Source organism: Mustela erminea, chromosome 20, assembly GCF_009829155.1.
Source record: "Mustela erminea isolate mMusErm1 chromosome 20, mMusErm1.Pri, whole genome shotgun sequence".
NCBI lineage: Eukaryota > Metazoa > Chordata > Mammalia > Carnivora > Mustelidae > Mustela > Mustela erminea.
Window position 1 is genome coordinate 2,431,977 of NC_045633.1, and position 20,776 is coordinate 2,452,752.

At 55.1% G+C, this 20,776-nt stretch overlaps 1 protein-coding gene across 6 annotated transcripts in view; it reads right to left on the reverse strand.

The window, feature by feature from the left end:
- Positions 1-349: 349 nt before the first annotated feature.
- Positions 350-20,776, reverse strand: part of IL4R (interleukin 4 receptor) — a 35,374-nt gene continuing 14,947 nt past the window's right edge. For 3 of the 6 annotated variants that reach the window (XM_032327314.1, XM_032327317.1, XM_032327318.1), the window contains 9 exons: positions 16,238-16,328; positions 15,455-15,593; positions 14,396-14,547; positions 12,909-13,060; positions 8,145-8,301; positions 6,860-6,956; positions 5,170-5,248; positions 3,723-3,772; positions 350-2,921 (listed from right to left, as the gene is read on the reverse strand). In XM_032327314.1, coding sequence (XP_032183205.1) covers positions 1,400-2,921; positions 3,723-3,772; positions 5,170-5,248; positions 6,860-6,956; positions 8,145-8,301; positions 12,909-13,060; positions 14,396-14,547; positions 15,455-15,593; positions 16,238-16,307 — 2,418 coding nt within the window. In that variant the 5' untranslated portion in view covers positions 16,308-16,328 and the 3' untranslated portion in view covers positions 350-1,399. Of the gene's footprint in view, positions 2,922-3,722; positions 3,773-5,169; positions 5,249-6,859; positions 6,957-8,144; positions 8,302-12,908; positions 13,061-14,395; positions 14,548-15,454; positions 15,594-16,237; positions 16,329-20,776 lie in introns of those variants that run through there. The other 3 variants (XM_032327315.1, XM_032327319.1, XM_032327320.1) reach the window with 2 other exon arrangements.

Genomic DNA, 20,776 nt, shown 5'->3' on the forward strand with positions numbered 1-20,776 from the left:
TCCCTGGAAACAGCCCTTGACCGGACCCCAGCTCCCCCACCTTTGCAGGGATGCCCTTAGGCATGCACCATGCAGGGCCAACCAGGGCTCCTGGAGGGGTGAGGGGCAGTTGCGCAGGCTAGCTCTGTTGGGGAACACACCCTCTCCTGCCTCCTGACCTTCCCTGACTCCCCTCCCCACCCCCCAGCAAAGTGTCCTAGAATTACCTCCTAAAGCAATGACCTGCACTTGAATCCTGGCCTCCGAGGAACCCCAGTGCAGATAGAAAGTTACTTAACCTCTTGGACCTCGATTCCTGTGGACGGGAAGAGCCAATGAGTTAAATACAACAGATAAAGTGCTCTCCAGGTCTAGCAGTATGTTTGTTTAATAAAGGGGGGAGGGGGGCGGGGAAGAGATAAAGAGCCTTTATTTATACCGAACGCCACAGCCTCCTGCTCCACCCTCCCCTGCTGAGACACCCCAGGTGAGAAAATAATCTTTGAGATGCAAACAAGCATTACTCAACCCAGGGGGCAGGTCAATGTGCAGGCGAAGTGTGCCTGGTGTGGACCGTCTGGACCGCCCCGTGAGGCTGGGTCCGTGGAGGGGGGGGGCGTTCCCTCCGTTTGGCCTCCCGTGGCTGCAGGCCCAGAGCGGCCCCAAAGTGGCTGGCTGTGTTTATTCTGGGGATCCCCTGCTTCCCCGGAGCACCCCCCAGTCTTAACGGTCATGTGGGAACCTGACGGAAACTTGGTGACCACAATCGTCTGTGTCCCTTTGTGTCTGTCGCCCACTCCTAATGAAGGGCCCCATCCCCCCCAACCCAGATCCCGCCTCCAATGTCAACCCAAAGGAGGTCTGTCCGGTGAATGGGCACCCCTGGGCCAATGAGGACCCTTCCCCGACTTCAATACCCATCCATTTCCCAAGGCCTCCAAGTCCTTCCCCCTTGGCTGGCTTGATCCGTTTCTGGGCTCGGCGTCCAATGCACGGGACAGCAGCAGCTAATCCCAGAACTGGACAAGACAGGAGTTCCAGGGTGAGGAGGTGCACAAAGCAGGCTTCGCAGCGGGCGGGGGGCATGGCAGGAACAGCACCCTGCACAAGCTGGGGACCCACGAAGAGGCCAACGGCTGGCGCACAAGCCGAGGTTCCCAAGGAATTCGCGATCTCTGAAGCTGCCTCGGCCCGCTCCGCACGCCATCCACTCCCATGGGATGTGCTGAGCCCAGGCCAAGGCTGGGAGATTTGGGGCGCGCGGTCTGGTCTGTTTCCCTGCGTCGGACCACCTCCCCACTTCAGACTGGGGTCTCCCAAGTCCCTCATCACTCTGCCAGCCCAGCCACCTTCCAGGGCTGGCTTCCAGCTGTGGCAGGCACAGTCCTGCCCTGCGGACCGCAGCGTTGAGAGGACACCCCTAAGAAGCGCTCGTGCACGTGGGCTCTGCGGACAGCACGGTCACCTTTCCGGGGCCCTGGCCTGAGCTCTGCACATTGCCGGGGGCCAGCTGGAAGGACGGGGAGGACTTGTCCTCCCCTGAGACGCGCAGGGGTGCCAGGGAGGCTGGACACAGGCTGGCCTCCGGGGAAGCTCCCGCTGGCAAGGCGTCTGGGGCCCTCAGGGGGCTCCCCAGCGGCGAGGACCTGTCACCACAGCAGCAGCCACAGCAGGGGCTGGGCACCGCGTGGGCCTTGCCACGCTCCTCCTGGCCATGCCACTGTTTCAGGTGGCCACACAGGTGGCAGGTAAGGGCCGAGTAGACGATGCTGCCAGCCAGGTCGTCCCTGAGGGCGTCTGTGGCTGGCTCCGGGGCCAGCAGGGTCTTGCACCTGTCCCCTGCCTTCCCTGCTGGCTCTGCACGCGGATGCTCTGGGGCGCTGTCTGTGAGAGGCGGGTCCCCAGGGCCGCGTGGCGGCTCCACATCGAGTCCAAAGGTGAACAGGGGGACGGGGAAGGGAGCCCCCGAGCCGCCCGGAGGGAGGCTCTGAAAGGGTTTGTAGCTCCCGTCCCCAGGGCTGGCCTCGTCCCCAGATGTCCCCGGGAGCAGGCTGGAGAAGGCCTTGTAGCCCGCGTCCCCAGAAGGGCCAAAGCCTGCCACCCCGCCGGCATCGGGGACACCGGCCTGCCTCACAGCGCATGCGAAGTCCCGGTAGCCGCTGCCGGGGCCGGGGGCTGGGGCCGCCCGGTGCTGGAGGACACTCTGGCGCAGAATCTGCTCCCAGCTCTCTGGCTCGGGCTGGGGGATGGAGGGGACGCTGGGGTCCACCTCCCTGGGCCGTTCAGTCTGCTCTGGGTCAGAGTCCCCCTCCCCGGGAGCTGCGGACTGGCTCAGGAGGCTGCCGAAGCTGCGGTACGCGGGGTTGTCTGTGACGACGGGGGGCATCTCTGGGAAAGCCGGGCTGGCCGGCCTCTGGGTCAGAGGGGCCCAAGGAGCAGACTCGGGGTGCAGAGGCTGCTCCCAGCCCCGGGGTGACGCCTCCTGGGGCTCTGTCCCCGGGAACTCAGCCCAGGGCCTCTGAGCACACTCAATTCCTGAAGGAGGAGGAAGGCAGGACTCCTCCAAGCCCTGCGGGCAAAAGCCCCCAGTCTCCCCACCAAGAAGGTCCAGGAAGAGGCTTTCTGTCAGCCGGGCCGCGATGTCCTCCCTGCCCTCCTGGAAGCCGCCCCCGCTGTCCTGGAGCGATGGGCAGAAGCTTCTTTTATCTTCCTCCACCTCCTCGTCTTCATTCTCCACCGGGGCCTCAAAGAGCTCCACACACTGCACCACGCTGATGCTCTCTGGCCAGAGGATCGTCTTGCTGACCTCCACGGGGCACCATGCTGATTTTCCCGGAGCCTGGAGAGGCGCGCTTCTGGCCGTCTTGGAGCCCTCCTCATCCCTGTCCATGCTGTGCTCCAGCAAGCAGGGAAGGAGCTTGGCAAGACAGGACCTCCAGTGTCTGCGTGCGAGAGTAGAGAGATGTTTGGTCAGCATTCAACGTCTCCGCAGGAAAAACTCCTACTCACCCGTCAAAGCCCAGCTCTGAAATGGTTCCGGATTGATGTCTATCTATTGCACACAGGCCTCCTGGCTTCATAATCAGTAATCTCTCGGTCTCTCTCCACTACTACCCTGGGAGCTCCCTGCAGGCAGGGCCTGTGTTTTATTTTGGGATTTCTGGAGGCCACACATAACCAAACAAGGAAAAGTCTCTGACAGGGACGATGATATTTAAAATACCTGTCAATACCAAAGCAGAAGTAATGACCATGGTCTGGAGCCCCCTGCTGGGCCAGCAATCAACCCTCTAGTGACTGGACCGTGATAGTCCGACAGTCCAGGAGGCCCTGGGGGAGGAGCTAGAGATGACAGAGACAACGGGAGGCCAGGGTGATGACCAGATACTCAAGGACTGAAGATGGCGGCTCTCTGCCAACCAGTATGTAATCACACCAAATTGTAACCACGGTCTGGCTTGTAACCTCTATCAGCCTTACTCAGGCCGGACTGCATTTCCAAGGGGGTTCGCCGAGGCCTGACCCCCTGGTGAAACTCAGGGGGCTCAGCCACCATGCCCACCTCCGCAGACCATCCCTCTTCCTGCCCAGTATCACAAGACAAGTGCTGAAGGCTGAGGAGGAAAAGGCAGACATGGAGGTTGGGTGGGGGGGGGGTGACCCCACTCTTAAGGAGGGCCCACTGCCCTAATCCCAACCCCTTCTGAATCCACACAGGCTATGACCCAAGTTTGTATACATACGGGCACTTAGCTGGTTCCTGGCCTCGGGACCGCTTCCCCCACAGTGACATCTAAAATAGAGAGACAGCCAGTGAAACGGGGTGGAGAGGCCTTACAGCTGAGCGTAGCACACAGCTCGGTGAGCGTTTGCTGCAAAAGGGCGTAAGGCTTGCCATCACACCGGCCGGAGGTCCAGTCCGGTCACTGTAGCTCTCAGAGCTTCAGCATCCTGGGAATCAGTGAGACTGCCTGGTACTAAGTTGCTAGCACTGATGGTAAAAACAGCCACAGTCTTCTGAAGCTCCTTCTACCGCATAAATCTGTCCTCGCCAGGTGACTCGTTTTGTCCAAGAGAATGCCTTCGAAGCGACACTGGGTCAGCCAGCACGATGACCGACATGGCTTAGTCACCTCCATGCTCCGGGTGAGAGGCAGACAACTTCCGGATCTCTGAGGGAGGCCTCTGGGAAGGGGCCCAGCCCCGATCCCTCTACCCACACCACTACATGGAGCCCGGACCGCTTACCTGCACAAGCAAGGCCTAAGTCAGTGGTTGTCCTTCTGACTCTCTGAACTGTGGGCTGATTTGTTACACAGCAAAGCTAACTGATACACGAACAGCACTTCCTCTGTGCTAGACCCTGTGATAGACATCTTCTATCTATTGTCTCCATGAAGTCCAACATCAGTTAGGTAGGCACAACGATAGCCCACAAGAGGGAAACTGAGGCTCAGAGAAGTGAAGCAACTTGCCCCATGTCCACACTGCAGGTAAGTGGCAGAAGTGGGGTTCAAAACCAGCCCCTCTGGACTCCAGAGAGACTCTGGAGAACTGAGGACACTCGGCTCTTCTGTACTAGACGTGGCCTGTGTCACCTCCCTACCCTCCCTCCTAGAGAATGCTGATATGGCCCAGGGAAAGCCCACATGGTGATCTTGGTGGAGAAGCTGACCCACCCCTAGCTCGTGGCTGGTCTCTAGGTGTTCCCACTCCCCTACCCAGGAATGCTCTAGGGACAGGCATGTGGCACCATTTAGACCAATGAGAATTGAGGAGAGATTTGCCAGTGTCCTGGGGGCAGTTTTCTGCTCATAAGGGGAAGACACAGGAAGCCTGTCCTCATCTCCCTCACCTTGTGGCTTTCTGTCTTGGTATAGGCACCTCTCCAGGAGATGACACGGAGGTGACCTCACGGGTCACCTCCTCCCAAGGGACGTAAGAGTCCAAGTGACCAACCCAGAGGAGCGCACTCCAATTGAACAGAGTACCCATGGGAGCCAAGGCGCGAGGAGTGAGGGCCTCTGGGCTCCTAGTGACTGACCACACGAAGCTGTTGAAACCCTGGAATCTTCCTGACTTCCGGTGGGCAGTTCCAAAAGCCACCTGGTATCCTTAACATCCCAGCTGCTTTGAATCCTACCTCCTGCCAAGGCGGTCCCAAGCACTGTCCCCGGCCCCCGCTCCTACCTGTGAGTCCTGGATGACTATGGCCACTAGGGGGCTGTGGGCTGGGTTGGGAATCTGGTCCCACCATCCTTTCTTAATCCTGAAAAAGAAAAGGAAGAGGTATTGGACATCATGGCCGGGTTGATGCTTCTTCCATGACGGGCTCAGAGACCACAATGACTAGTTCCTGGATGTCCTGCCCTAATCCCACTCAACAGAGGAAGAAACCCGAATCCCAGAAGGGCAGTGGCAGCTGGACTGTGGGCATGACTCTCAGATTCGTGCTCCAGGAGGAGGGGGGAGTTCCTGACGTGGCCACTTCTGTCTTTGGTAGGAACGAGCCCCACGGAATCAGGACAGAGTTCCGGGTTCCCCCGTCAGCGATGAAGCTGAGGAGACCCAGAGAGAAGCAGATTCCTTCTCTCCGTCCGGGTCTGGCTGGAGCCACCCAGCGTCAGCACCGGGAGGATTGGTTCTCAGATGCCTCTGACCGGCCCTCGCCCACTCCACTCGGTCAGGCAGCCCACCTCTGCTGGGCACCTACTACGTGCCACTCACTGTATCAGCAACACAGCAGTGAAGGAGACGAGAAAATCCCTGCCCTTGCAGAACGGACCTTCTAGAAGAGACAGACATCAGCCATAGCCACTTCAGGGTCACGGATAAAAATAAAGACGGTGGGGAAGAGGGGAATGGAGAGTGTGATCCAAGAAGGCCTCTCCGAGGAGGGAACTTGCGCGAGGCGACTGAGGGTACAGTGCGAGCCACGGTGACGCCTGGGAAAGGGCCTTCCTGGCGGGGGCAGGGGGGTCAGCTGAGGGGAAACTGAGGCTCAGAGAAGGGAGAAGACTTGCCTCGGGCCGCACAGAGCCATCAGTGACGAGACCAGAAGAGGGAAGCCTGCATTCCCTGTGCACCTGCTGTGAGTGTGGGACCCAAAGCGCGAGACCCCTGCCCTCAGTCAGTCCCCAGCCATCGCTAAGCCTTGTGGGGTGAGGGCTCACCAGACCCATTTCCAAGATGGGAGGGCTGAGGCCGTGAGACACTGGGATTCCAAGCATCTGAGCTCACCGGCAACAAGGCTCCTCTACCCTCCCTGCCCACTGTGACCCAGCACTCTCTTGGGACTCTTAGGACTCATGAAATACGCTCCTTCAACCCACAAAGGAGGGACCCAAGACGGTCAGCCTCTTGTTGGCCACAAAGCTACCCAACTCCAAGGCCAGGATCCGAACCCAGATCTGCAGACTCCGCCACGGCAACGGCCCAGCATTCCTCTGTCTACTGCCACGTGCCCCTTGTGCGTGGACCTCACTCTGGGTACTCAGGGTGACCCACCTCGCTGCTGCCGGAGGACGGTCCTTCCCCAGCTCCTTCCACCCTGTCAGGCCTGCCTGGCCCCCCCATCCAACACGGCACCCCAAACATTTCTCCCTGAGACCCTGGTAAACTCCCTTCTGCACACAGATGGCTCTGGAAACCAGCTATGGCTCCTTGGCATCTTCTGTCTCGCCACAAGGAGCACAGGGTCCTCGTCAGCCTTGCCCTTGGCTGCTGCCTCAGTGCCCTGTGAATAGCAGCTGCCTAAAAAAATACTTCTAGCTGAACGAAGGGACCGGAAGCAGAAAGGTCCCGAGGCGGCTTCCCACCTACACGGCATACCCCAGGGCGGCCAGCCTGGTGGCATCCCATGCCGGAGCCCAGGACTCACTTGATGATGCTGATGTAGCAGGACAGACAGACGGCCAGGATGACAAGGCAGGAGATGCTGACGCCCAGTGGCAGGTGCTGCTCCCAGGGCTCATAGTCTGGAACAGGAGGGAAGCCGTCAGCCCGCATTGTGCAGGGTACCGCCTGCTCTCTGCCTCCAGGAGACCGAAGCCTCAGGAAACGGTCGCCTGAGACCCTGCGTGAGCTGGCTGCCATCAAGCCCTCCCGCTTCATCCCTTTCTTCTGAGCCCTTGTCACATGGCCGCCTCACTGTCCCCCTGCTCCTCCAAAGCCCAGTGCCGCCCCAGGATCTTGAACTTGCTGCTCTCTCTTTCCTGAAGCCCAGAGGTCAGGAGCAGTGACTCTGGACCTGGACTACCAGAGTTCAAAGCCTGACCCTGTCCTATCCTTGCTGGTGACCCAGCTTCTCTAGGCCTCATCTGTACACTGGGGTTAACGGACCGCTATGTCACAGGACTGTCGTGGGGACGTCATACATGAGCGCTCAGAACACGGCATGCCCGTCTGGAGACCTTTGCTGGTGTCCGCACACCGATGGCTACTTCTCGCTCATTCACGGTCACCTGCTCCAAAAAGTTCCCTCGTGCCCTCTCTCCTGCTGCCCCTTACCATCCCTCCGTGCCCTCGATGGACAGAGAAAGCACAGTCCTAACGGCCTCATCAACCGCTCAGCACAAATAGAAATCAACAAAATATCACTTGTGCTCATCTACTCTGAAATGACAGCATGTACAAGAAGTACCACTCGGTCTGATTTTTATGGTGCTAATAAAGCAGCGTATACTCGTCGACAACAAATATATTTCAGAATACTTTTATAACCTCATTTCAGTAAAGTTAGTTTCCCCTTGTGATTCCACATACTGTATTTCTCACATTTGAAAACAGCATTCTGAGACAGGGTCCGCAGGCTTCCCCAGACCGCCAAAGGGGTCCACAACACGCAAAGGTTAAGAATCCCAGGGAGTGAGGGAGCCACAGGGAGGAAACCCCCCCCCCCCAAGCCAGCTAGGTTCATGCTGGGTGTTACATGAGCAAGAGATGCATTCCTACGGTGTTTGTAGGGAGCCATGGGCTCATTTGTTACCGCAGCCTCGCGTGCCCACCCTGACCACTCCACCAGTCTGCCAGTCATCCCGTTACCCGCGGTTCAAGGCACCTGACGCAAGGGAAACGCGGATGCTCCGCTGGAGCAGACGTCTAGCCACAGCATGAAGGGGATGAGCAGACGGTCCGCCTGCCCTCGCCTCCCTGTGGATACTCACGGTTAACCCACGTGGTGCTGGGGCTCCACTCGCTCCATGTGCTGTTGTAGTTCTGGGCCCAGGCCCTCACTCGGGCGCTGTAGGAAGCGCCAGACTTCAGGCTGCTGGCTGCCACCCGGAGGGTAGGCTCCATGTAGGTCACATTATAGACTTTGAACTGGTGGAGGAAAGGGGCACGTTAGTGCGTCAGCTTGGTGGAGAAGGTAAGGACCAGCTGCCCACAGCGGTGAAGAGCCATCAGCCTGGGCATTTTGTTGTTCCTCTGATTTGGGCCTTTCTCTGCCATCTCTACAATGGGAGGAGTCAGGGAATTGACCCTCACCCAGCCACACACACCCCCACCCCGCCCAGGCTCCCTGATGAGCCATGAGACATTATGGGGGCAACCCGAGTTTTAGCTTTCTCATCTGTAAATTGAGGGTAAAAGTTCCTACTGCCACCTTCTAGCTGTGGAACCCTACGGAAGTGACATAGTCTCTCTAGACCTGGATACCCTCTTTCTGCAAAATAGTGGTAATAGAAGTCCATACCCCACCCAGGGTGGTTGTGAGGGTTAATGCAGGTAAACACGGAGGACAGTGCCTGGCGTGGAGGAAGTATAACAGAGACCTTTCTACAGCACAGAAAAAGTCTGAGCCTCTCTCTTCTCTGTGGGCTCTCTGGAGCCTTCACACTCCAGCCCAAACTTTGGCCTAGAATCTCTGGGAAGAGACTTCTAAGACCTGTTAGTCAACAAAAAAGGTAATGAAAATTAGTATGTGCTGTTGGCCACCTTTTAAGTTAAAAAAGAAAAAAAAAACCAGACTCTAAGAGGGCCCCTGGAATCCCACCTTGTATCACACCCCTGTGTGTACTCCCCTCATCTTTAGTGTGGGTGGGGCTTGTGACTTGCTCCTATTCAACAGAGTGAGGCAAAAATGATGGGTAGGTAGGGACCACATGCATGGGGTTATATCTTGTAAGGCTAGAATTCCAGCTGGCTAGGAGACAACAGGGAAAGAACCGAGGGCAGCCTCCCACCAAGGACCAGCGAGAACCTGCAGCCCCCAGTCCAGCAGCCTGGAAGGAACAGTGCCACCAACATCACAGTTGGCACTCAGAAGAGATCTTTCCCCAGTCGAGCCTCAGATGAGACCACAGCCATAGCCGAGTCCTTGACCACACCCTTGCGAGAGCCCATGCCGAGGTCCCAGCTCAGCCGTACCCAAACATCTGGCCTCTAGAAACTGTGGGTCAACAGAACACGTGCTGATTAACACAGCTACATTCGTGGTGATATTATTATATAGCAAGAGAAAGCTAATACGTGATGAACACACGTTTGCTTGTCCATACATCACTCTCTGGAAGGGCATGCATGCCTCCAAGGCCACTTGCTGGCTCTAACCTGGCCTTCCTTCCCCTCCTGGCAGGAGACGGGTGCAGTGGGGTCACAAGAGAAACTTATTACTATTCTAAGTCCTTTCCTACCATTTGAGTTTTTTTACTACATGTAAGTATTACTTTTATTTAAACAAACAAACAAACAAGCTTCTGGGTTCCATGTTGATTTCGATGGCATGGGAGTAGCCCAAATCCTCTGCCCAGGGCTCCTCTCCCCACCAGGTCCAACCCTTTGCAGCTCTGCTTCTGTGTGCAGGTTGGATGCACGCCTGGAGAAATGGTCTGGTGTAAAGTGAGCTGAGGGGAGGGACTGCACAGAGCCCCAACAGGTCGCAGAGTTTCCCAGCGGAGCTGAGGCTGGGGAGGGGCTGAAGGAGGAAATGGAGGCAGGAAGAGGAGGACCCTCACGCACAGCCTTCTTCTCTTTCTAAATATGAGTAAGCAGGAAGTCCCAGCTGGCCCTAGTTCTCCAAAGGAATTGTATAGTCTGGAGAGGAGAAGGGGATTGGGAAATATTTTACTAAGAAACGGAAGAGAAATCGGAGCTTGCAAGAAACTCCTTGTGGCTTTTGTTTCGGCCAAGAGGCCCGGTGTTTGGGAGGCCACTCCTGAGAGAAAGATCTGAGGTAGGACAAACAGCACAGGCTCTGGAGTTCAAATCCCGGCTTCCAACCCTAGCTTTGCCATTTCCAACAACACTGGGTGAGTCGGTTCATCTCTCCATGCCTCGGTTTCCTGGTCACTGAAGTGGAGAGACCAGTAGCCTCCCACCTGCAAGGCTTTCCAGTGGACAGAGATCCCGGTGGAGCTGAGCACATGTCAGGCACGCAGGAAATGGGAACCTTTACGACCATGAACATAGCATTCATGTCCCCCCCACCATACTCCTCCCGGGGTATCACTGCCTCCTTGTACTTCCACGCCTGCGCTCGTGGGGTTCCCTCCATGCAGCCTACCTTTCCCTCCCTTCCCGATCTAGAAAGCTCTTAGACACCCCTCCACGCCCAGGATAAAACTCCACGTCCTTTGCAGAACCTCGTTCAGAAATCATCCAGGGCCCTGAGTCGCTTTATCCCTCAAATCCCACAGCCAATTTCTAGGACGTCTCCTTCCCACTGAGCCCATCCGAGGAACGTAGAGCGCGGGGCCCGCAGCTACTAATATTCTCTTCCCTTCATAGGGGGACAGGCGGTGGGTCACTGGGCACAGGGTGGGGATCACTTCGCAACAGGCACAAACGTGAAAGCACTCTGCCGGACCCCTGAGACGCATACACTATTGTATGGCAATTATACCACCAAAAAATAAAAAATAAACAGGGTTGGTCGCATCGAGTCTGAGCCACAGCTGGTGCGTGCAGTGCGGTGGCAAGCGGGGCTGGACGCGCACCCGGCGTCTGCGCCATCACCGTCCGGACAGGTGCGCTTCGGGGCCGCTCCCGCCTCCATCCTCACTGCTTAACCCTCATTGGCTAATCCTCAGACCAATCGCGGCCATCCCATTCCCTCGCCTGTGATTGGCTAGCGAGGAGCATGTGACCAGCGCTGGCCGGTGACCAGTCAGGGGAATGGCACAGGTCGGGTCTGTCCCCGGGGTACGGAGCGATGGGTGAGGAGTGTCCCAATGGCCTCTGCCCCACAACGAGAGAAGCTGGACCCAGAATTCCGAGGCCCTGGGCAGCCCGGAGCAGGTCTGGGACAACGGGGCCAGGGCCTGGGTATGCTGGTTAATTCTCCCACCTTGGCCGGAGTTCGGGGCCAGGTCCTGCCCCTGAGTGGGTCTCAGCCGTCCCTGTCCCCGTCCCCGTTCCTCCCTCCCGGGGTTCCCTCTGGGGAGCCTCCCCTTCCTCATTCTCCAGCCGTCTGGCTCAGGTGGGGCTGACCGCACCTGCAGGTCCAGGGGAGGGCACGTGGCTCGCCTCTGGCCAATCAGAGCACAGCACCCGCACCCTCCTGCCTGCCCACAGCCTGGGCTGGGTTCGGAGATTTGCACGTGAGCCAAGCCAGGCAACCAGCACTTCTACTGGGACTCTCGGGCGACAGAAACCTTTCCTATTGTAGCTCTAGCAGGTAGTGAGCATGGAGCATGGAGCTCTTGGTGGATGTACTGGCCACTGCAGGAAGCAAGAACCTGCCTAAAAATGAAGCCAGTACAGACTAAGAGCAGGGAGCCAAGGGCGGGACAGATTCCTGGAACCAGGAGCAAATAAGGAACATGTCTTTGGCCCCTATAGGTCACACCCTTCTCTCCCCTCTTAATAAGCCTTGCACTTCCCAGGACACGGGGCGGGGATTTAGCTCCAAAACGGAACCTGCTCCTCGTCCCACGCTTTCTGGGCCTCTGCTATGAGCACCCGGCTGCTCTGTTACCGCTCCCCCCACCGACACCCAGGCCCCATGCCAGGGGAGAAACCACACCTGAGAGCCCGGGAGATGTGAATCAACACCCCCTCCCCCTCCCTGGCTGAGGCAGAAAGACAGGAAGCAGCCACAGAGGCTGATGTGGGAGTTGAAGACGTGAGGAGCCCGCTCCCTGGCAGAAGCCAAGCCAGCCTGGGTCCCCGGACACGGGGCGTGCCTCAGAGGGGGCCCTCCGAGAGTCTGACGTCATGACTTCTAGACCAAGGTGTGGGAGGGCAAGGCAGATGGGGCTTTCCGAGGCCTGTGGCGCTCGGGAGAAAAGAACAGTGTTTGCGGCGCACTGGCTGCCGGGCGGGAGAGCCTGTCCGTGTCATACACTCGGCACTCTGGGTAGCCCAGGGAGTAGGTACTCTTGTGAGACCCACACTACAGGTGAGACAACTGAGGCACAAGGAGGTTACACGGCATGGCCGGGGTCACGCAGCTGGTGAGCGGAAGCAGGTATCCGAACCCAGCTCTGAGGGGTCCAGATGCTGTCCCTCCCTGGGAATGTGTGAGGGGAACAGGAGGCCGGCAGGAAATGAGCTCTGTCCCCACTGGAAACTGAAAGAGAAGGGAGCCAAGCCCCCCACCGCTGCATACAGCCCCTGCTGGTATTTCCTGGACAGTCTGCTGTCCATCAGCTGTCCCTTTTAAAAACCTGTCACTACCTTCATTTAAGAAGCAAGCTCACAATCACCGCCGTGATGGCAAAGCCCGAATCGGATGCCATTAGCATCCTATACGGTCAATGCCATGGGGACTGAGGGACAGCATGAAATGACGGCTGAACTTGTCCGGTGGGGGTGGGAGGCTCTGAGCCTGGGCCTCCTCTCTCCGTGAAAAAGGACTGAACCCAGCACAGGGCCAGGGTGGAAGTCGAGCCCTAGGTCCCCGATTTTGCAGTCGGGCCCCAGGGCCTGAGTCTCCACTCGCCCGAGTCCCAAGGGCTGTAGAGAAGCTCCCCGGCGCACACACTCACGTCCGTGGGGTCGTTTTCATTGGAAATGTGGACCATGTAGGTGAGCTCGGAGTACAGGTGATTGTCGGTAGGGTATGGGTTTGTCCACATCAGCAGCCACATGTGGGAGACGTTGGGGTCAACCGTGAGGTTCCCAGGGGCCCTGGGCTTCACTGTGGAGAAGAGATGCCTGGTGAGGAGCTTGTCCGGGTGTGGGGAGGGGGATGGCCCCCAGGACATGGGTCAACTGGGGGGGATCCCAGAGGGCACGGACCATTAAGCATCTGACCCTTGACTGGGGCTCAGGTCATGGTCTCAGGGTCGGGGGATCGAGCCCCACGTTGGTGGGGGGTGGTCCGTGCTCAGCAGGGAGTCTGCTTGTGATTCTCTCCCTCTCCCTCTGTTCTTCCTTTCTCTCCCAAATAAATAAATAAATCTTTAGATTTGTAGCCAGCCACACCTCTGTAGCACATTTCTGGAATCCTACATGGATCGCATCTCAGCAGAGCACGACAACTGTAATACCAATTATAATGTTGCTAAAACTCTACTTGGCACTCGTGGTTATTAACCAGCTTTCTACAGTGAAATGCAAAACGTGTGAGCCCCGCTGACCCTAAATTGGCCTTTTTCACCTTTGTCCTTCACACAATGGGCCCCGTCTATGTACTGTGTTTTTACTCACTGTTTTTATTTGGATTTGTGTGTTTGAAAACTGTCTCCTTTTCAGCAATCCTATCCAGGCAATCATAGCTACAAAATATGTATTAAAATCAATGCACGTGTGCAGAAATGATTTTAATTCATGGGTTTGCTCACTGGTCTCTTTAAACAACCCACTGCCCGTGGGTGGCACAAGCAGGCCCTTCAGGAACTGCAGAGCCCTGAACTCTGTGGATACGGGTGAAAATTCTCCTCTGTGGCTTAGTAGATGTGTGACCTTAGGAAGGTCACTTGCCTTCTCTGTATTGTATTCAGATGTAAAATGGGGATAACTCTCTTCTGGAAAATGAGGCTCAGAGAGGTCATGTGACTTGCCCAGGGTCACACAGCAATAAATGGTGTTTTAAACTGCCATCACTATGCCACAGCAGAATCACGGTGAATTGCTGTGGGGACTGAGGCTGCCAGGTTACATCAGCCTTCAGTGGTCTGGACCGTCTGAAGCAGCAGCGGCGGACCAGGCAACAGGCGACGGACCTCGGCAGCCAGCGTGCCTTCCATTAAGCAGAAGCCTCATCTCAAGACCCCAGTCCGGGCACTTAAAATCAGGGGGCTGAAATATAAAAGCTAAAGCGGACCTGATGTGCTAGGGAGCCCAGTCCCATTTTAGAGATAGGAGGACTGAGGCCTGGGAAGGAGGAAAAAACTTCTCATCATGTCTGTGAATACGCAGAAGACTGCTTGCGCCTCACTCCCAACTGGAGCCCGGCCACCCCTGCCCCACAGCCCAGCTGGGGATCGGGAACCGCCCCTACCCTGGGCCCTGTCCACCATGCCCAACTTACCATGCTTGCTGGGCTGGAAGAAGCCGCCCCACAGCTGGTGCTTCCCAGCCCACAGGTCCAGCTGATAGACGTCGGCCTGGACCACGTCATCTATGGGCATGTAGCACACGCACACTGCACCTTCTCGGTTCTCGGGGACACACGTGCGGTTCCTGCAGACAGAGAGGTGGCCTTAGGTCACTGTGTTCACGGTATTCCTGGAACATGACTCACGGGACACATGCTCTACCGGCTTCCCAACTACTCTGCCTCCAGGATCAGATCTGGGAACAGGGGTGTGGTGAGGACAACAGACAAGCGCTGCTCTCCTTACTGGCCACAGCCACAGGCCACACCCACCACGGACTCTTGTATGGCTCTGGCCATGGCCATGGTCCTGGAACTTGGCTCCCCCTTGAAAGCCAGTGAAAGGGAAGAAACAAAGGCACTAAGGAATTCATAACAATGTGAGTATGTGTGTGTGTGTGTGTGTCTGAGTGTACCTCTGGGTAGCACCGTTTATCCCAGTGGACAGTGCCCCACGTCTCACAGGCTAGGCTAGGGGTCAGTGAATGTCTTCAGCAAAGTGCCAGATAGCAAATATCTGGGACTTTGAGCGCCATAGTGTGTGTGTCCCAACTATTCAACTCTGCTGTAGTGCAAAAGCAGCCACAGACAATGCAGAAACGAATAGGCATGCCGCGTGCCAATAAAACTTTATTTACAAAGGCAGGTGGTGGGCTGGGTGTGGGCCTCAGGCCATAGTTTGCAGATCCCTGGTCTAGGCCATTGTAGCACACTTTGAAGCACAGCCCATCCAGCCTGGTATACCTTGGAATGTCTCTGTCGGTGGACCCTATGTTCTGGTGTGTGGCACATGCCAGGATGTCCTTTTAACTGTTCTGAGCCCTGCCTAGAAGAGGACCCCAGGTGCTGTGGATGGTTCCAGTGACCCACCTGGAACAACGTATCCGGGGTTCCACGGTCCACCGCACAACACAGCGAACTCTACCACTCACGCTCTATCCCTAGCCCTCTGGGCCCAGCCTCCCCCAAATCCCAGCTCCACCCCAGGCTTACTCGGACTCTATGAAGTTCAGCTGATAGGACAGACGGAGCTCGGCACTGCAGTTGGTGGGCCCGTCCATCTCCCACTGACAGACGGAGACGCTGATGTAGTCGGAGAAGCAGCTGGGCTCCCGCAGGACCTTAACGCTCCCTGCGGGGACACAGGAATGCTCTGAGCAGCCAGAGTCACACAAGCAAGGGGGACAGGCACCGGAGGACAAGTCGGAAACCAGCCCAGACAGGACTGAGGAGTCCATCACAAAACAAGGAGACCACAGTCCCAGCTGTGTGCCAGTCTTCAGGAAGCTGGGGGCGGGGCGGGGTTCTGGAGCTTCCCAGCCAGCATGGGGGAAGGTTCCTGAAGCGGAAGAATACCCCGGGAGGCGGGGTCTACCTTTACCTTCTGGAAACTCCACTACTTGCCCCTTTGAGGCCAAATCAAGGAAATTTCTAATCTAAGAAATTTCTAGTCTAGATTTCTAATAAGTATCTCAAACTTACCTCGTGTCCAAAACTCGCATCTGGTGCTGCACCCACCCCGCCCTGCCCCGCCAAGTGTGTGCTCCCTACTCCGTTCCGTGCTGTCTTTTTCTATCACTTTCTAACACTCTTTACAACTGATTTATAATTAGGACCAACATCATTAGCTGTCCCCTCCCACTATAGTGAGCTCCTCAAGGCCCGGAATCTTTGTTTTGTTCACTGATTATCCTAGGAGCCTGGCATCTAAAGGGCCAGTAAACATTTGCTGAATGAGTGGCCCAACAAAGGAATGAATGGGAGTTGGGGACTTACCAGAGCCTCCTACCCACACCAGGATCAGGCAGCTCACGGGGAATGTGAGCCCAGAGCAAAGCCACCCCATTGGGAGATCCTAAGATACCTGCTGAGAGAAAGTGAGCCAGGTTAGTGCCAACAATGAGCCCTCTGTGTTCGCCAGGCATGCATGTGCATGCTTTCTCTCTGTAATCATGAAACATGACACAGATGCACAAAGCCCATTATGAGAGCCAAAGAATGCCTTGTCCCAAGAGACACTTCTTAAGAAAAACCCCATGACCTGCTAAATTTAAGCAACCCTGGGACTTTAGAAAGTTCGCAATGCACATTTGCTTGTAAAGGCTCTGATAAGTCCTGCAGCAAAGAAATTTATTTTTCTTCATCTAACCCAACACTTAGCAATTTATTTCCCTACTCAACCTTCGTGTGTGTGTGTTAAAACCCCAAATAAAGCGCTAAAAGATTTACAATTCCTTTAAATCCATTTTGGAGATGTTCACATGTTTAGCCTTATAGAGCTGGTTAAATAAATGGTGGTATATCCAAGTAATAAAAATGATGCTTGAGTGTGTGGAGTGTGTTAGACTTACGTCAATGGCCCCAATTCTTCACACCCCTCCTGGATCCACATAGCTTTTCAATGCCTCCACCACTACCACCCCTCTGGGTAGGGCGTTCGCCCCTGCCCTTGGATTATGGGCTCAATTGTGTTACTAGCTTTGGGCAGCCAAATATTAGCAAGGGGATGTGTTGCAGAAGCGTGCTTTTGCACGACCACTGCCTTGAGAACACAGCCATGCTAGCCTGCGGGAGGATGGTGACATGGGACAATGCCATGTCACAGGCAGTCCCATTCTGCATTAGTCAACAGGCAGCCACTCCCAGTCTTGTGAGTGAGCTCCCCAGAGCCATGCAGCCGACCTGAGGCTGGCCACAGGTGCACAGCTGAGCCCAGTAAGCTCAGCCAAGCCCAGTTAAGTTGGCCCGCTGGACCCAAGCTAAACAAGCCTCTCTTGTTAAACACTCCTGGGGTTTTGCCATTCTGCCTTGGGTCATCACCCCACAACTCTGACTTCTAACCCCGTAGATTCCCTTTAGTGTTTGTGTTTTACATGAATGGAATCGTCCACTGCCCTTACTGTGTTAAGGGCATCCCACAATACAGACTGGGGAATAAGAATCAGAAAGGACAGACACTCCCCCCCCCAAAAAAAAACCCACAATGCAAATTCCCCCCAAATTACAAGGCCTAGCAATAACTCCTGTACACCTTCATATCAGTGCTTCCAGATTTTTATCTGTACAAACAGGGAGATAAATACGAACTTTATTAATTTTACTTAGAGCATCCTCTGCCTACTAAAACTTCAATTTTAGTATTTATATATATTTTTAAATATTTTTATTTATTTGATAGACAGAGATCACAAGCAGGCAGAGAGGCAGGCAGAGAGAGGAGGAAGCAGGCTCCCTGCTGAGCAGAGAGCTCGATGCGGGGCTCCATCCCAGGACCCCGGGATCATGACCTGAGCCAAAGGCAGAGGTTTAACTCACTGAGCCACCCAGACGCCCCTAGTATTTAATATATTATTAAGTATCATTCCATACCACTGTAGATCCAAAGCGTCAAATTCGTAGTATCCCCCATGGGTTGCCATTGGATTTTTAGCCTTTGTTTATTGTTATTGCTTTGTTGTTCTACACACTGTGGTAACTGTGCTCATCCTTGGAGAACCATCACCCCATATTCCCCTGATCCTTGCCTTAAGCTTATTTTTTTCCTTTTTTTAAAAAAAAAGATTTATTTATGTATTTCAGCAGGGGGAGGGGCAGAGGGAGAGAGGCAGGCTCCCCGCTGAGCAGAGAGCCCCACACCAGGCTCGATCTCACGACCGGCTTGTGACCTGAGCGGAAATCAAGAGTTGGACACGCAACCAACTGAACCACCCAGGTGTCCCTTTATCTTTTTCTTTCTTTCTTTCCCTTTTTAAAAAAAAGTATGTTGTTGATCTTTTCTCATATTACAAAAGCCACATTTGATCACTGCAGAAAATTTAGAGAAGAGGGACCGAGCCAACAAGCAAAACAAGAATGCCTATAACTCCATCACCTGGGAAACCACCACTGGCGACCTTTTGGCGTGTTTCTCATCTTTTCTGTGAGTGTCTGGTTCAACAGAATGGGCTAATACAACCTCTCCTGTTTCAGAGTGTGTGTATTTCTATGCCGTAAAATACTGCTCAACACCCCTCTTGGCAAAGGCTATGTAGTGGGCTTCCTGAAGTTTAAACACCTGCTCTGTCACTCCTTGTGAGCCTGAGCAAACGGCCCTGTGCCTCAGTTTCCTACCCTGTAAAGAGGAGCTAATAACAGCTCCCATCTGACTGGGGTCTCGTGAACACTACATGAGCGGACACGGTCAGAGTCCCAGTCGCCACTGGTCACTTTTGTTAAGAAAAACCCTCAGACGTGAACGCCCACGGGGGACAGGGAGTGAGTACTTTTCCCCCCGCAACGCTCCAAGCACATAATGCCAAAAGCCCTCTAAAAAGCAAGGTACTGAGGTATGTTCCCAACAATGCTGAGAGCACCTGCCTTCCCCACCCCTGCGTGCGTCTCTATCGTGGCTTCCAGGTTCCTTCTGCTGCTTGGTAGCTGCATGCTGTTAAGGCAGTTACCCTATCTCTCACAGCGTCAGCTTCCTTATCTGCAAAGTGGAAACGATACCAAGCTCAATCTCAAGGTCGTACAGCGAAAAGGAAGTGAGGTGTGTGCCTCAAGCCGTCTGCACCCAGGGTCTGGAGCACAGGAAGGCCTTCATGCCCCTGTTGGAAGCTTTCCACTTGCAGGACCTCCCCGGCCGGCACGGCCTCCCTCCCTGCCTGGCCCAGCACCTGTGCACCGTGCTCCTGCCACCCGCACATCTTCACTCCCGGCCGCCCTTGGAACGCACCGAACCCGTTCCCACCTCCAGACCTTTCCTCTTGGTCTCTCTACTTCCCTGGCACTTATTCATTTTATTCATTCGTTTGTCCATAATGGATAAATTACCCCATAATACTGCGGTGCATCTTTCAGAAGAAAGGACTTTCATTCTCCTACATAGCCAGGAGGCAACCATCAAAACCAGGCACATGACACTGAGGCATTACTGCCATCGGATCCCAGAACCTTCCTATTTCCAGCTTGTCAACTGCCTCTGTAATGCTCTTTGTAAGTCAAGGACCCGGGCTATGATCGTGTGTTACACCTGATCATCGCGCCATCCCAGCACCCAGGTCTTGGCTTCGAGGACCGTTCCACACCGAATGGAGCAAGGGCTCCTGGAAGAAGCGGCTGACCACAGGAGCAGGGAAAGTGCACGATAAGCCTGGAATCCTTGCCTCAGAAAGTAAGGACGCACCCCAAGAATGGTGGGGATTCATCAAAAAAGACACAGGACCCAGCTAACAGTATTCGGGGCTCAAACAGGCACGACTGAAGCATTGCAATAAACATATAGTAATTGATTTTAACTCTTGGAGTCAAACAGGGCACAAGAGTCTGTTCTGTTTTAGATCAACATGTCGGGGGAAGGGGGCAGACCTATGTCTCCATGGCAACCTTTAAGTATCTCCCCACAAAATCTGTATGGCTTATTAATTTAATGAGTCAGAATACTTACCAACTTTCCAACGTTCCATATATTATACACAATACTTCATATAGAGATACAATTGTATCTAACTTTAGATACAGAAGCCTGGCAGGCACCACCTTCACCAATCGCCAGGAATGGGAACAAATCAAGGTCGGGAGCTTTCTGAAACTAACCCCGCCACCCCCAAGAACACAGCCTTGTTTCTCGGCTGTTCCTGCCCCAAGTGCACAAATTGCAAGGAAGCATCAAACTTAACCGAGACCTGGTGTCCTCTACAAGGTTCCAGGAACTCTTCCTCTGATGGGTTCACACATGCCCACAGCATCCTGTGGCAGAAAAGGTGAAATACAAAATCCAGGTGGCTTTTCCTCTGATAAGTTCACACATGCCCACAGCATCCTTCGGCAGAAATGGCAAAGGTGTCACCTGAGCTCTGATTTTGAATCAAGAGAAACAGAGACGGCAAGCAAACATGGACAAAGTCACACAGCAGAAGAGCTACTATGATAAAGTCAAGCCACCCTGGCAGGGGAGACTAAAACATCACATCTGTAGCAGTCAGGGTGGCTATCTTTGATCTGTTCCAGAGGGCACATCCAAATACAGGCACGTGTATGCCCATAACCGCGTGCGCACGCACATGCTCACGCGCATGCACCACACACACGCACATGCCAGCTGGCTTCATGGACAAGTGGGGGCTGCATTCAGGGGAAGTCACAGCCTGCAATGAGCAGTAACAGTCACAGCCTGCCATGAGCAGCCTCCCTGAATATCACAGGGATGGAGGACAGAGATGCGATAAATAAGAGATGTAAAAACAGTAATTACCAAGTGCGTGGGCCAAGCATACGGCAGGAGAAAATAATTTCAAGTTTACACTCTCAATCATGGGATTCCTGACCCACTGGAGT